This window comes from Silurus aristotelis (assembly GCF_946808225.1).
Source record: "Silurus aristotelis genome assembly, chromosome: 16".
Lineage (NCBI taxonomy): Eukaryota > Metazoa > Chordata > Actinopteri > Siluriformes > Siluridae > Silurus > Silurus aristotelis.
The window spans coordinates 9,511,578-9,528,837 of NC_139589.1; the positions used below are offsets into that span (position 1 = coordinate 9,511,578).

General features: G+C 37.1%; 1 protein-coding gene across 2 annotated transcripts in view; it reads right to left on the reverse strand.

The window, feature by feature from the left end:
• Window positions 1–17,260, reverse strand: part of arhgap42a (Rho GTPase activating protein 42a) — a 44,433-nt gene that overhangs the window by 24,145 nt on the left and 3,028 nt on the right. For both annotated transcript variants that reach the window (XM_083564862.1, XM_083564861.1), the window contains exons 2-4: window positions 15,584–15,679; window positions 10,228–10,289; window positions 3,266–3,337 (exon numbers count right to left, since the gene is read on the reverse strand). In XM_083564862.1, the coding sequence (XP_083420988.1) occupies window positions 3,266–3,337; window positions 10,228–10,289; window positions 15,584–15,679 (230 nt within the window). The remainder of the gene's footprint in view (window positions 1–3,265; window positions 3,338–10,227; window positions 10,290–15,583; window positions 15,680–17,260) is intronic.

Here is a 17,260-nt window from a genome sequence, read left to right on the forward strand (position 1 = left end):
TTACTCCAAGCCCTCAAGCCCATCTGCTGACTAACAATGACATCACCCTTCCTGTGCCTTTAGGGCTCTTGTTTAGGCGTTTTGAGAGAAACAGTTATACAGTTATCTGAGCCTGGAGGGTAAAAAAACATTGATGTTTGCAGTGTTTGTATCAGTATCGGTGTATGGTCTCTGATGAAGGTGTAGACATATGCGTGCTTGGTGAGATATTAAGATGTCAGTAATGTGTTGTTTATGCTCTCGTTTGTCATATGTGTGTGTCCGCTCTTGTGCGGGGGGTTGAACAGCCGGACAGACGTTCCCTTTGGCCTCTGCGGTCTGAATATCGAAGTTGAACGAGTTCCATCACAGCTCTGCCTGAAGAATCTGGGACTGAAACACCCAAATAAGGCAGCGTGTTTTCAGCTTTGGATCTTTCCGCAGTGAGCTCATCAGGCAGGCTGAACAGAGGTTGCACTCAAACTCATCAGGACTCAGCAGACTGCATTTTAATTCCCTAATCTAAACACACTAGTCTCTCAATCATGGTACTGATATCCCCAGTGTAAACATATTAACATTTTTCTATTATCCCAACACACTGCAATTAACTGAGTTCACATTTGGGATATTAAGCAGCAGATACATTTATCCACTCCTGTGATTTTTAGGAACTTGGAATGATTCCATCTTCAAAGGTCCATCTTCAAAAGGTGCACACACAGATGCATTGCAAGGCCTTCTCATATTTTATCATCAGACACATTCCTGAGCGACAAAGCGTTATCGGTTCTTAAAATCACAGCCGTTGCTGGGGTCACATTACCACCTCATAGCTCAAGGGTTTCTGGTTCGACACTGTACTAGTTTCTTATGGGTTCCTCCGAAAACATGCAGTGTGATTGCAAGGAGTCCTTGATGGACTGATGTCCCATCCAAAGTGTATTAGTGTGTATGTAGTCTTATGCTCAACCTTGATCAAAATATATTGGTACCAAGGATTAAATAAATAAAAACAATAAACCATGTATTCTGTTTTCACTGCACTGTTTACCTATTGTCCTGTGTATTCATTATTCTCTGTATGTGCAGTTGGTATGTTGTCTTGATCTCATTTAACACTTGTGTGTTTACTTTTTGTTTATTTATGTGTACTATACTACTATATGCTATTTGTTGCGCCATTTCTTTCTTATGTAAACCAGCTATATAGGAGAAATTGACAATCAAAAAATATGTGACGAGCTAATTTAACTGTAAATAAAAACAGAACTTAAAAGTAAAGCAAATGCGTGTAACTGCTACAAATGTAATGCAATTTATTTAGAAAGAGAAGGCCACAGTCTATTCCGCTTTTGGTTTCTCTGGGCTGGTGTTTCCCCAAAGTTCACCTCAATTAACTCAACAGCATTGCAATTTGCTACTGGAAGCGAACTCTCACAGGCCATTTTTATTAATGTTCAGTTTGACCACTCTACTGAGACCAGTGAGAGGAAGAAATCTGAATTCTAATTTATTTGGTGATCTTAATAGGATGACAGTTATTTTAGGAAATGCTCCAAACACTTACACCCATGGAATCCATTTTTGCATTATTAACTAGTTCTTATTATTTTAACTGCATTATCACCAAAGATTAGTTTTATTTAGAGACAAGACACTGCTTAAAATGTGAACGGGGCAGCTCGTTATAAGTCAAAACAGTGGTTGTATTATGTAAGTAGTCACCTCAAAAGTAAAAAAGCAGTCACCTCAAAAACCTCTGTCCTGTTCGGTTCACACACAAATGCATTACAGATACAGGGCACCCTGATGAATTATTTAATGAAATGCATGCATGTGCAGTAGCTGGAGCAACCTCAAATAGTTTTAGTGTTATTAAGTAAAAGGCTACACATTATTTATTGAAATTTTTCCAGACTTTAAAATCTGCCTGAAATGCCACTTTTGTTGATCCATTTCTGGTGCATGTGTATTATAATATATATATATACATACACACAGTACAGACCAAAAGTTTGGACAAACCTTCTCATTCAAAGAGTTTTCTTTATTTTCATGACTATTAAAATTGTAGAGTCACACTGAAGGCATCAAGGGCTATTTGACCAAGAAGGAGAGTGATGGGGTGCTGCGCCAGATGACCTGGCCTCCACAGTCACCGGACCTGAACCCAATCGAGATGGTTTAGGGGTGAGCTGGACCGCAGAGTGAAGGCAAAAGGGCCAACAAGTGCCAAGCATCTCTGGGAACTCCTTCAAGACTGGAAGACCATTTCAGGTGACTACCTCTTGAAGCTCATCAAGAGAATGCCAAGAGTGTGCAAAGCAGTAATCAAAGCAAAAGGTGGCTACTTTGAAGAACCTAGAATGACATTTTTCAGTTGTTCACTTTTTTGTTTTGTATATAATTTCATATATAATTCCACATGTGTTAATTCATAGTTTTGATGCCTTCAGTGTGAATCTACAATTTTCATAGTCATGAAAATAAAGAAAACTCTTTGAATGAGAAGGTGTGTCCAAACTTTTGGTCTGTACTATATATATATATATATATATATATATATCTTTCCCTATTCAAGTATATACAAGTCTTGTATAACTCTAAATAAAGGAATGTAGCTGAGATGGCAGCTCAGAGGACAGACTATACTAGATGGGTCTTGTTTTAATTCTGACTGATAAAAAAGGCTAGTAGTAGTGAGATGTTGCAACAAAAAAAAAGAAACACTTAGTTGAAGCAACAGTACAGTATTAGCTTTTTTATTGTGTCTCTCTACCATCTGTTAAGCTATAGTTGATTGCCAAGAATTGAGCTTTCTAGCTATTAAATAACCTGAAAAACAGGCAACAGTATTGTTTTCAGAAGTTGACATACACAAGTTATGATGTTGTCTGTCCCAGCAAGTCTTTGTGAAGTGTTAGTACCTACACTGTAACGTTCAATAAAAATCTTTCTCTCAAACACCAGCATTTGGCACAAAGTCTAAAATCTCCAGTTTAGGGCCAGGATTATGAAGCCATTAATCTAGGAAATATATCAAGAGGGTGCAGTGGCTTCGTGTAATGCTGGGCTTTCGATTAATGTTGGCGCATGTGCCATTACTGAATCTGGTTATAATTTTGCTGCTCCTTAACAGGTGTTTGCAATTTTCCCCCTTCCTGCAGAGTCTCAGCATGGACCTACATTAAATTATGTACAACACTGTGTCGTAACAAGCCTAAAAATTACTCTCTGCTGAAATGTGAAGGATACATTTACAAAGGGAATCTGTAAAACTTACTTTGGCAGCACCAATCTGCTCCTTGCGAAACTTCTCCAGTGGCGTGATCAAGACGTCATCGGCATTCTGTATCTGAATCACAATTTGGTAAGAATGTTTAAAAGGAACCTCAAGTGTAATTCTTAGAAGCAGTTTCCTTGAAAAGAAAAAAAAAGAAGCAACTTATAGCTCCTAGAAGTTTTAAGTGGTTTTGAAAACCTTAAGAAAACATGCGGTGCAGTTTGCCCTTGTAGGATGGTTTAGAGAAGTGTTGCTATTGCTGGCTCACTGTGAGCCATTCTTTAGTAAAATCCAGTAACAATTCATTTATATGATGGGAAAACACGATTAGGTTGTTTAGGCTGGTTTTACACAGAACTAAGTATTAGCTCACAACAGGACAGATAACAGTAAAATATACTTAGTTATAATACATAAGTATCAATAATAAAAAACAATTCTCAGCTGAAAAAACCTAATCTTCCTCATCTTACTTATTAAACTCAAACTTTTGTCTATTTTCATTTAGACCTTGTCGATCATTAAAAATTGTTATTAACTATATCTAGGACACCCAATTAAATCCACTTAATTTTTTATAGATACCACAGCCATTCAACTTTTAGTAAGTAAGAATAGTTCAAATAGTCACAAGTGATATGCAATAAAGTTAGTGATAATAAAAAAATTATCTTGTGAAAACATTTTACAAAGTCTAAACAAACTAGTTACTTAAATATAACTAAGATTGTGCTGAAAAGCATGCAGGAAAAACTGCAGATCTTTTAGAATGCTAGTCAATGCTAGAGTTACGATTCTCGTAAACGATGCATATCATTATTAACATTTTAAAGTCATGAGCTAAGCCAGTAAAGCCCAGCATATTTAAATTACCTTTGTAGCATTTTTCATAATATCAGAAGGTTTTATTATATAAAAGCAAAAATGCATCGTTTTGGCTTTTCATTGTGTACACACCTAAAGAATATATAGAGTATATCTTTCTTTTTTACAAATCGTATACCTTGCTTGTAATTTTACATCATATGTACATCAACCAGAGTGTGATTAAGCATATAAACTAATATGAAAATAAAACAGCATACTGTAATTTCCGGACTATAAAGCGCACCCATATATAAGCCGCACCCACTGAATTTTACAAATATTTTTATTTTTAACATAAATAAGCCGCACCTGTCTATAAGCCGTCTACACTAATGTATTTTACACAGGCTTTAAGGAAAGACACGTTACACACGGTGTAACGGGTGAAATATGTTGCGCTTCCTTTAGGAGCAGAGCGGTGTTTTGGGAATAGCCTGGCACTGCATTTTTCCGCTATTACTGCGTGTGTTCAAGACCGAGGAATATGTCCTTATTATTTTCTGATGCTAATTTCTAAGTTCCTTTGACTAACCTGTTACGCTGTTGCCAAGAATAATAAAAAAGCACGAGTTTTGGAAACCTGTCTGTGCTTATATGATTTCTGTTGCAACTGGAGTTAGCGAGCTCTCCCTTCACCCAGACTCAACGCGTTACAACGGCTTGTATCTACACAGTAGCCGACCAAGAAAGTCATTGTTCACTGTCTTCCTCCTTCCTTTCACAACTGTTTCTCTCTGGAGTTTATCTTTTGGCATCTTCGTGCAGCTCAGAACACAGGTGAGGTGCGTTTTTCGTTTCCGTTCGGACATTTAATTGGTCTAAGGTTATGGGGTTCAGCTTGAAGTTTGTGAAACCGGAAAAACTCCGAAAAAATTCAAATAAGCCGCTTCGTTGTTTAAGCCGCGGGGTTCAAAACTTGGGAAAAAAGTAGCGGCTTATAGGCCGAAAAATACAGTATATAAAATGTCACAAAAGTCAGAATCTTTCAGCCTGCTCCGTAGCTTACAAACATGGCTGCCCAGAACTACAATCTCCTGCACACAGCATTACTTCCATGTTTAAAATAGTTCACTTCCACAAACACACACCTGGACTCAATCACACACACACACACACACACACACACACACACACACACACACACACACACACACACACACACACACACAAATACAAATACAAACTCTAAACTTTCACTAGACATAAACCAAGCCTTTGTATTTAATGTTACTATTCAGTAACATTAATGATTATTTTTTTTTTTGATCTAGTTTCTCCATGTTCAGTCACCTGAGTTTCGGTCTACTTTTTGACCACCTTCCCCCCCCCTCACAATTTACATTTCTCTCTGTCTGCTTTGAATGAAGAATTTATCTGCAGTCTGGTTGCATTTTTTTCCTGCAGTCAGGCAGAAAGAAGCCGAATGAGCAGGAAAGAAGTAAGATGAGCAATGGTTAATTCTGATTGGTATTTTAGTATGCTTTATGTGATGTTTAACAATTTGAATAAAATGGCAATAAAAAAAAAAGAAATTCAAAAAAACACAAGCAATTTCTTTTGGAGTAATCGGTAAGAAACACATCAAGACATAAACTATAATTTACAAGATAGTTATAAAAATTTACTGGCTTGGTATGTTTCAGAAAATTCCCATGCTTTTCCTGAAGCATAATTTTTCTGTACGATCCTTGTACGTTAAATTTTCAGATTCTACCAAAACAGCAAAAAGTCTTGGCGCCTGCAATCTGGTTCACAGCTCTTGCATCACAATATGTTCTTGCTCAGCATACAAACAGTCACACGAATAATGATCCAGTGCCGTTCTTCTCGTTTACTGTACAATAATTGTACTATAATTAGCAGCACTTTCGTTTCATAGTCTCAATTGGAAAAACACACAATTACATACTTAAGTTCCTTTTATATACTTTCCCAGGCACCAAGTGGTGGGCTTCCAGTCTCACTAGAGAATTGCCCAAAATAGGTTCCACATGCTTGCCTTGCCTGTGCACAGCCCTCCCCCTGCCATACTGACAGTCTGTCTCGACAGCCCTGATCTGGCTACGTCAAAACTAATGCAACCTGAACTTCTAATGGAGTTGGTCAGACTCCAAGCAGCTCCAGATGTAAGATATAGACCTTTCAGAGAGCAGTAACAAATTTGCTGTTGAGAGATGCATGCTTGACATGCACTTCCTGGACCCAAGGCTTCTACAGTGTAACAGAACCTTAAAGAAATATATAGCAACTGAACCATGTGTAAAGAATGAATAATTAATAATTCTACTTTGTGTAAAATCTGAAGGAAAAAACTCTATAAAATAATATTTTGAATACAAAGTCCAGAACTAAATGAGTCATTCTGAGGCTGTGCACTGACACACAGGAGCTGACAGTAAGCGCCTGAGTCATTAAAAACAAGTGACCTTTCAGCACTTTACATGAGCTGAGCATTTCCTCATATTCAGTGGCGAGACAGACATGCAGTCGGTTTGAGTGTATCTCTCAAAACACAAGTTCCCATGGCCCCTTACAGCCCAAGGGGAAACTCACTTCTTACATCAGTCCGATGCATCATGTGGGAAAATGCCTCCCTTTTAAAACAGATATATCTGGCTGCCTGCCCTAGCTTATAGTACGTGCTCTAAATACCAACAGATATGCAGTAGGAGGACTTCAGGTGACATAAGGAGATACATTATAAGGTATAAATTATATAAGGTTTTTCTCTAATAGAAATAAAAGGCTGTGGTGTTATATTTTTTTAACCACTGCAATTCGCCAATGACTACAATAGTCACATATTTGTTTATCTGTTTATAGTTACAGTGGTGCCATGGAGCATCCACAAAAAAGATCCCATTAGCACTCAGCAGCTATAAACAGTCCTTCAGTCAACAACTCCTCTTTATTTCTCTATTTACAAAGCATGGGGACTTAATCCATAAAGGTTGAATAAAAGTCTACTCTAAAAGCATTTCTACTTTAATAAATAACAGCAAATGCTTTTAATCTTTTTTTTTATCATAGACAATGTGAAATATCCACCATATAAGTCCAGTAACATATTAGAACGAGTGCACTGATATAAACCCGTGATGTGAATTAAAACATGGTGTTACTGTTACTAAAAAAGTGAAATGCTATTATGAAGAAATATAAAATAAATCAACACCTTCTGATACAACAGATATAAGCCTTTGGCGGCACTGTAGTATAATACAAAACGAATGATTTATGATTATAGCATTCTCATGAATTTCTTGCAACAACAATGACGAAAACTTTCCAGCTGCTTCCCAGAGGGAGGTCAAAGTGTTCACGTGGAGTCATTCACCCGTTTTAGTCTCGTTATTGTACATCTATGAATGAAAGCGCTGTCTGGGGCTTTTTTTTTTTTTTTTTACGGAGGTATTTGTCATCCTGAGAGGCCTGGCACAGCAGCCTGGGAGAATGGAGCGTTGCGGAGCCACGGTCTGCAGGAAGTAGTCAGGCTGGAGGGGGCTGCTGGGTAATTCTCCCCCTGGGGCTCCTTGCACAGCTTCACTGACCTGTGCTCATTCCAATACACAGTGGATCAGACTGAACAGGCAGCATTACAGTGGAAGAGATAAAAAAAAAAAAAAGAGAGCCGGTGAATTGATTCCAGATCCATCCAACACATTTCACATTGCTCCGGGAAACGCATTACGGCATCGGCTTTGATGTCAGACTCAATGACCAAATTTTATTCCACATGTGTGTTAATTTTCTCCACTGTGAGTAATGAGCTGAAGCATATTTTCCACAAGGGGCAGGACAGGACATTGAATAATACTGGCTTTTTTACTCAACAGTGTATGCGGCAACAGAGCGTAAGTCTCCTGATTATTACATGATGAATTAGATATTACTCTAAATCTGTACAATGTCCCTTAGAGAGTACAAAATTAGGGTTGGTAACTTGAGGTAATATCAATAATGTGATATATATATGTATATATATATATATATATACATATATATACACACACACAATATATAGATAGTTTGAGATACTGTGAGACAGCTCTTGTTTGTACTTTTTTTATAACATATTAAAACTCTGACTGGAAGCAGATAAATACTTCTTAAAATGTTATCTGAAACAGTTTTTATGAAAATGCTCTTCTTTAATATGAATTGTTTTGCTATTTTAGAAAACCATGACACATACAGACGTTCCCCACCTTATGAACCCCACCTTCGTACCATGAATTTGTTCGTAAGTTGTTACTGTGTTTGTTATTGACTACGCATATCTCCTAATGATGTAAGAGCTATAAATACTATCAAATAAACAATAAATATACTAAAACAAATCAAAATACTGTATACACTATTTTGTATTAAGTAACAAAAAAAAAATTATAAAAAGTAATAAAAAAAAATTTAACTTCAAAAAATTAATTCGCCCTAGTCCAGTGCGCATCATGTAGACTCGTTACGGTCGACGACTAGCTCACCGCGGCTTTTCTCCATTTCGAATTTTTCCGACTCCGAACAAATTTCATTTTGAGAACAGGTTTGTTCGTATCTGCAAAAGTACGTAAAATGGGGAGAGTCTGTATAGTGTATCATGACATTTTCTGTAATGTTACCCATGCCTTACTGATTCATTCCTAAAGTAAAAGTCAAAAATGTTTATTATCATGACATTTTCTTCAGCACTATTTCACTTGAGCTATGACTTTACTGTAGCTAACAAGCAAGGCCCAAAATCCTAAAGGCACAAAGTCGAAAAAAGCAAGCTAACAAGCAAGGCCCAAAAGACCCAAAATCTTTTCCAATATTGCACGTCCAAATATTCTCTGTCAACATGGTTAAACTACTTAATCCTGATGTTAAAGGCTGACAAAAATGTCTGATTTCACTGGTCAAAGACTGAAAACAAATTTGCATCTTTAATGCCTTTTCATTTAAATGCTTTTCTGAGGTAAATTTTTATTTGTGCTTGCTCCAAACACTGTTAGGGGTTAAATTTTTATGGCTAAACTGTAAATATTGGAATGACATCACTGAATATATAGTTTTTGACTGAGAAATATAGTTATCAATACGATTTTGCATTTTGTGATACAACTTCCATTACCATTTTAACACCAACAAAAATATATCATGACTGAATGCAAAACTGGGACTGTTCAGTGCATAGGCACCATACAAACACAAGCTATTGTCTAGCCATGATATACATTATTAGTCATCACCAACCTTTTACAGTACGCATGGCTCAATCAGAGACATGACACATGCTCAGAACAGAAATATATAACAAGGGCTACATAAAGACACTTCTTTCTTACACTTCTTGGTATATGTACCATACACAGGGTTTCTGCAGGTTTCACAAAGTAAAATATAAGTCATTTTTAGAAGACCATGAAGAATGACATTTAAGACCTATATCATAACATCAAAAACACACACGCTGTTAGCAACTGGTCTCTTTTAACCAATCCCCAAAATTCCTTTCTTTCAAGCCAAGTTTCGCTAAACTTGCACTTCCTCATACCTAAAAAATAAAATCAGTTTTATGTCTGTGGTAAAATTTAAAAGATGTTTGCACCAATAACAGAAAACTGATTGGCTAGTAAACTGGGGAAAATAATTATCACACACACACACACACACACACACACACACACACACACACACACACACACACACACACACACACACACACACACACACACACACACACACACACACACACACAAAAATGGGTATAAAATTTAGACAATAAAGTATCATGGCAGCTTGCTGATACGTGCAGTTCCCCCTTTGTCCAAAAAAAGAGTCATGACCCAAAACAGGCATCTGTTTGACCAAAGTGTGTTTCCCATAACTCTCCTGCACTTGTTAGAATAGTTCAGAGCTTTCCCTGAGGCACAAGGGCTACATTTTGGTAGCATCTTTTAAAATACCGCGCAATAAGCGCTTTATTTATAAGAGAAAATAAACCCCTGATGTTGAAGTTGCAACCCATGACACAATATCATCTGACAGTCTAATATAAGTTAATAATTAACTCAAGTACAGTAATGCAAATCAAGCACAGAAATATATTTACTTACAAGTCGTCGTCGTTCCTCTTCAACTGTGTTTAAAAGCTGGGAGAATTCCTTTAATGACTGAGCTGTAATAAAAAAAAAAAAATTATTATTCAGCTATCACATGTATAACTTACAATCAAAGCAACAAATGATCTGATTTCTGATTAATACAGTTTAATAAAAAAAAATTGTGTCATGGAAAAATTGGGGCTAACATCAAACCTACAAATACCGTAAGTATACTGCAAAAAAAAAACAAGAGGATAACAAGAAGAAGATACCATTTCGGGGTCTAAGATCTGTAAAGGCTGTTTGGTCTGGTTTTTCCTCCTGACATAGACACATTGATGACTTCATGAAGAAGTCCTTTGGTCATGGTATAGTTGTATATATTGGCTGGTTAGAGTATATCAGAAACTACTGATCTCCTCTGAACTATTATTAGACTCTAGAGAAAATGGTGCAAACAAAAAACATTGAGTGAATGACTGTCTGTCGGTAGAAAAGCCCAGTTTTTAAGAGGTCTGAGGAAATCAGCTAGATTGCTTAGGGACTGCCAGGAAGGATGTAGTAGCCCTTATAATCATGCTTTACAACCATGGTGAGCAGAAAAGCATCTCAGAATACACAAAACATCAAACCTTGATGTGGATAAGCTCCAAAGGCTGAAAGCCATACTGGTTTGCAGTTACATTTATGGCATGTGACAGACACTCTTATCCAGAGAAGCTTACAATTTTCTCATTTATACAACTGAGTATTCAAGGTATTAAAGATAAGTATGTAGCAAAGGAAATTGTGGAAACAGGCTCACCCAAACTGGACTGACAAAACCCCCAGCTCACCCCAGTCCAGTCATTCTCCTCTGATCATGCGCATCAATAGTACTTGCAGTAGGTTTTTTGTTCTTTACATCATTCTGATTAAATCCTAGACATTGTTGTGTATAAAAATTCCAGGAGATAAATGCCTAAAGCAAAAAAACGTTCCATAGCCTTCAAATTTACAGAGATCACACTTTTTCTTTATTCTGATGTTTGATGTAAGCATTACCTAAAGCACTTGACCTGTATCCGCATGACTTTTTGCATTGTGCTGCTGCCAAATGATTGGCTGATTGGATAACTGTATAACTGTGCACATGTTCAGGTGTTCCTATGAAAGTGTAAAATAAGGCATACAATCTGCCATTTTCTGTGTATGTTGTGTAGATTAGTATATTGGACTATTATTAAGGTAGATTTACTGTTACTGCCTGATGCCCTGCTAATATTAATTACATATAATCCAATATTAATCAAAATATCCGCAATTGTTCAACACATCATAAACACAGACAATTCTGTAGAATAGCTCACACAGAGATATTCTGGATTTGGCATTTTTCATAATTGGATAAACTGTGGTTAAAAAAAAAATTTGTTTGAAAAAACCCCAATATTGATTTTTCTAAAGAATTTTATGGCAAAATAAAAAGAATTAATTTCCTGCTCAAAAATACCATAAAAGCTGTTTCCCTTCACCCCCCACCATTTTCATTTCGAGATGAACCTTCCACACCCAGACTTTCTATAAGCCAAGGAGATTCAGTGGTGCGTTAAACAGTTAAACAGTTATGTTGGCAGGAAAAAACCTGCATCCACTAGATATGGAATCGTGACACAAGCGTGAAGCACGGGTCCTTGGTGTGTGAGGAAAAAAAATGCTTATCAGTCATAACATCCAGCTGCTAAAGCAATTCACCCCAAAACACAGGGAAAGATATCAATCTCACTACTTCAGTTTGTGTGCATGCTTAGGGAAATGAATTATACATGTGCAACCTGCATAAAAGATGGAAAAGTTCAAAAACAGGAAAGCGCAAAATCAGATATAAAAACAATTAACATAGTCTCATAATAGAATTATTGGCAGAAGCCCCATGGATAATGCTGAACCACATCACTTCATCTCGGCTCATTCAGGTTGAGTAGATTATTGAGCTTTTTCAGGCGACATCACTTCCTGCTTGAAATACACAACTTTTTCCTGTTTGACGATAAGGCCGTCTCACTGCACTGAGACCCCTCTGGTCCTAATCTCTTACTTTCAGCTCTTCCAAACATGTGTCCCAAGGCTACACATTTGTGGTTATTAACACAGGCCCTTGAGTAAACAGCCTTTCCTTCACAGCATGACATATTTCAGCTGGGTTAATGCGAGAGAGAAGCGTAAACACTGAGACAGCATGTTCGCTCATATTTTAGACTTTTTAAGCATCCAGGAAAAGTGTGCACATAAAACTGAGATTAAACTTGGAGTAGTGATTTAGGAGTTGATGTTCTGCACTAGTGATCAGAATGATTTCGAGTTTGAAATCTCAGAACTATTACTGCAAACTATTGCGTGGCCCTTGCACTACATACCACTGTATCATCTACTGTATATGTGTGATTATTATGATCACAGGTTTCAAAATAATAACGACAGTAACCAATTTACTTATAATAAAGCACCCTAAGTATTTTGAATGTACCCCCACAAAAAGGCGTGTGTTTTCAGGTTATAATATATATATATATATGGGAATTCAGTGAAATGTTCTGTACTGTAAACTGCGTCAAGCTCTTTATTTCCTCCTAACCAATCAGAAAACAAACATGGGTGTATTTCACTAAATTGAGCACACCCCTTACATTTCAGCAACCATTTTAGTATATCTTTACATGGGACAAAACTGTAGAAATGAAACTTGGATTTGATTCAAAGTAGTCAACGTGCAGCTTGTATATCAGTAAAGATTTACTGTTCTCTGAAAATAACTCAACCTACAGCCATTATTGTCAAAAAAGCTGGCAACAAAAGTGAGTACACCCCAAGTAATAACAGCTGTACTAAGTATAAAATTTGGTGCTTCGAGTACAATTCTCTTATACTGACCACTGGATGTTCAACATGCCAACTCATGACAAAGAACTTTTAGATTTCAGAAGTTAGAATTGTTGCTCTCCACAAAGATGCCGAGGCTATAAGAAGATTAGAACACCCTGAAACTGAGCTACAGTTCAGTGGCCAAAGTCATACAGAGATTTTCCAAGATGGGTTTCACTTGGAACAGGCCTCACAAGGGTCTATCAAAGAAGTTGAGGCCTCATGAGGTGCATCAGGTGCAGAAGCTGGCCTCAGACAATACACCATACACTGCAACAATTCGGTTTGTATGGCCGTCATTCCAGAAGGAAGCCTTTTCTGAAGCTGGCTCACAAGAAAGCCCTGGTGAGGAGTAGCAAGAAAATTGTGTCTTGCCTACTGTCAAGCATGGTGGTGGTAGCATCATGGTCTGGGGCTGCATAAATGCTGCTGGTACTGGGGAGTTGCTGTTCATTGTGGGAAACATGGATTCCAACATGTACTGTGACATTCTGAAACATAACATGATGCCCTCCCTTTAGAAACTGGGCTGAACGACAGTTTTCCAACATAATAATGACACCAAACATTCACCAGACTCTGGTGAATTCTATGCCCAGGAGGATTGAGGCAGTGCTACATAACAATTGTGCTCACAGATCTTCTGTTCCTCATACACAAAAATTCACGTCAATAAATGTGGTGGATAAAGATTATGTTAAAGGATGTTAAATGTTTTCTTTGACCCCTTTATCTGTTTAGCAAATACAAACACATTCATAAACACTACAGCTACATACAGCCATGGCATGTTTGGATTTAGCTGTTTAATGTTAAAAATGTGAATTAACCCTGCATTAAAGTTTGCAGTATATTAACTTAAATAAATTAACAGTCTGGCCGGATGTTATTACAGGTGTACCTTTATTTACACAGATGAGGGTTTTCCGTTAGCAGAAAATAATCAATGAAGGGATGCAAGGATGTGACCCGACACGATGAGCAGTTACCCTTACCACCCTGGAGATATTATTTTCCTGTAACGGCATGTCCCAGTGCGCTTACACTGCAACAATTTGTCAACGAACAATTTCTTATATATTTTTTCTCTTTCTCGCTGTCTAGGGTATAAAGAAAAAGTGCAGCTTGACATGTTACCAAGAAGAAGCGTTCAAGGACATTGGAGACTCCTTTCAAACATGGCAATTAAATGTCTTCTCACCAAAAACCCTTCAAAATACAAACATTTACACATGTAGCTACTATAAAAATGATTATGGGTGACAAACTATTTCAGAGCTGCTGTTATAGAAAATAACAACACCTTCTTTGCACTTACATTACATTGTCATTGTTTCCTTCTTTATTATACTGTATATACTGTGGTTTTGCCCTCTGGCTTTAATGTATGAACATAAATTATACATAAACTTGTACAAACAAATACATTATACAGTGCCATTCACAGCTGCTATGCAACAGATAGATGTGGACAATGAAGGCACGGACAACACTTTATTGTTATTTTGCTGGGAATAAGGACTGTAAATTAGTTCGTTAGTAAATAGCTGTTTGTTCTTTTAAAGGGACAGTGTAAAGTCCAGTCACCGTGGTAACAACATAAAAAATATCGGCAATATTAATATTGTCCTGATGGATTGGTCAATTCCTAATGCAAGTATCTACATGACTAAAATTACATTGTAATTACAATAATTTCCTATTCACTAATCACTAATCTCCATACTGAGAAATGCTAATTTTCTGAGAGTACATGGTATCGTTTAATTATATTCATTTGTCTAGATTGTACCTGCCTGATTTAACTGGCCACATATTTTCGCTTTTTGATATCCGTGTTCAACATATCAGTATGCATGTATGTTTTTAAAAATAAAGAAGCGCTTTGATTAGATTTATTTTACACGCCATTGTTTCCAAATGTTACACATCACTCCCTAAAAAATTTGATTGCAGGCAGCAATGTGTCCGTGTGAGATGAAAAGACATCACTGTTTGGCGCAGAATAACTCTGAGATTGGTGCATGGTGGTGCTAGAGGCAGCAGCAATAGGCCGGATTGTTTTCAGATGTGTGTCAGACAGAGCGGGTCTGCAACTTGCGACAGCTGTGTAGCTCAGAATGAGAACATGGAAAAGAAGTAACGGCAGCAGCCACAAAGCTCCCTCAGCGTTTAATTAAGTGTTAATTCTATTCGCAGAAACTCAAATTGAATTAACGCCTACATGGCCCATTTAAGTCCAGCTGGTTCGAGATGAACACTGTAAACCTGGTGATCACTGGGGATTTTGCCATGAGAGTACGCTTTTTTTACAATGTGGGTGGTTTCAATATGGAATTTGTGATAAATAGCACATGCTTTCAGCATCATCTGATTATATGATCATCCCCATGATGGAAAGTCATACAGATTATCCTACTAAAAGAACTGGATGAAACCTCACACAAATTGGTGGTTAGTTACTTACCAATGTTAATTTCGTCATCGGTTTCTGCGTCGCCAATGCATTCAAACTGAAAATCCTGAAGAGACTGTGAAAACTTCTGCACAGCTGCAGAAAGATCTGTGAAACAAGAATAAACATTTGTATTAGTATATATGTCATTATAGATACAGGTCATCTAATGCTATGTAAAAAAAAATTGTCTAATGATATTTATACGTAGTACAAATAGCAGCTTTTGCACAGGAATCTTAGGAACCCGAGGTTTACCAAATCTAAACATCCTGTGCCCACTGTAGCCTCAAATTCCTGTCCTTGTCGGACTGGAAGTGGAACCCGATATGGTCTTCAGATATTGTAGCTCTACTGCCTCAAAGTTTTACATGTTGTAATTTCTGAGATGCTTTTCTGCTCGGTGCTGTTGTAAAAAGTGATGATTTAAATGAACCTAGCCTATTTGGTTCCAGTCTGACCGTTCCCTTCAGACTAATCGACAAAGCATGTCCTAATGTAGAACTGCTACTTACTCATTGTTTTTTTTTTTTTTTTTTTTTTTTTTTGGGGGGGGGGGGGGGGGTGTGTCCCCACAATATTCTGTGTACACACTTTAGACATTCCAATTTGTTTGTTAAGCAGGTGTTTGAGTAGAAGCCATGTTGCCATGGCACAGAGCAGCCAACAGAGCAGCATGGATAAAGAATGAAAGAAGAGGATAAGAAAAAAAAAATTGGGGTGGGGGAAATCACTCCAGATGATGTATATGCATACATCTATAGAAATATGGCAAGACAGAATCATTGAAAGCAGACAATAGGTATGCTCTGATTAAACTTTTATAATAGAGAGAAAATAACTGTTCACTGACAAACGTTCCCTTAAATATTTCCCATATTTCCCACCCCTACACTAGAAACGGCTCTGCTTACGTGTTATGTGTTTAATGCCAAGATACGATCGGTTATAGAGCGGTAAAGTTAGATGCTAGCTGCTGATTTCTATTAGCTTGGAATGTGTACCTTAAAAAGGTTCAGCTGCGTTTACGATTAACTAAATAATTTGTTTACATTCTTGAAGTCGTTTCATTTTGTTTGGATTTCCTTAAAAGTCTGAAAATGCATTTAAGTTGAAATTCTTTTCCCTGTGTAAACCCATGAGCACGTTTACTTTCACTTAACTGAAATGCACCAGACAAGGACCGGATCAAAAAGTCACTTCAAAACCATAACCGTAACAATAACATCTTGCTCGTCTGGTCCTTTCTCCAGATTTACAGAAAAAGTCCACACAATATTGAATTCGCAAGTTTTCTGTAGAGAGATGCTTATTAAACGTTTATGGAAGTAAGAAAATAAAAAGGGAAGCACTGGAAACAGCACTGGTTTAGAGCTGCTATACTGTACGTTATAACAGGAACTAATTTCTTACTTGGACATTTTCCCACAATTAAATAAGAATACATTCAACCAATATAATGTGGGGGTTTTTTCTTCCTTATTAATGAAAATTCCTTTCCAAAACCATTTCCCATGCTCCAGTCAGTAGGTGTGCACAGAGGTGGAACGATTTAGGGAATGCAATAGGCACATGCATCAATTATTTAGTTCAGAGATTAAAGTCCACGTAATTAAGTTATAATAATATTCAATAAACTCCAATGTTTACTATAATTTCAATTGAGTAAAAATGACCGAAGGACAGAGT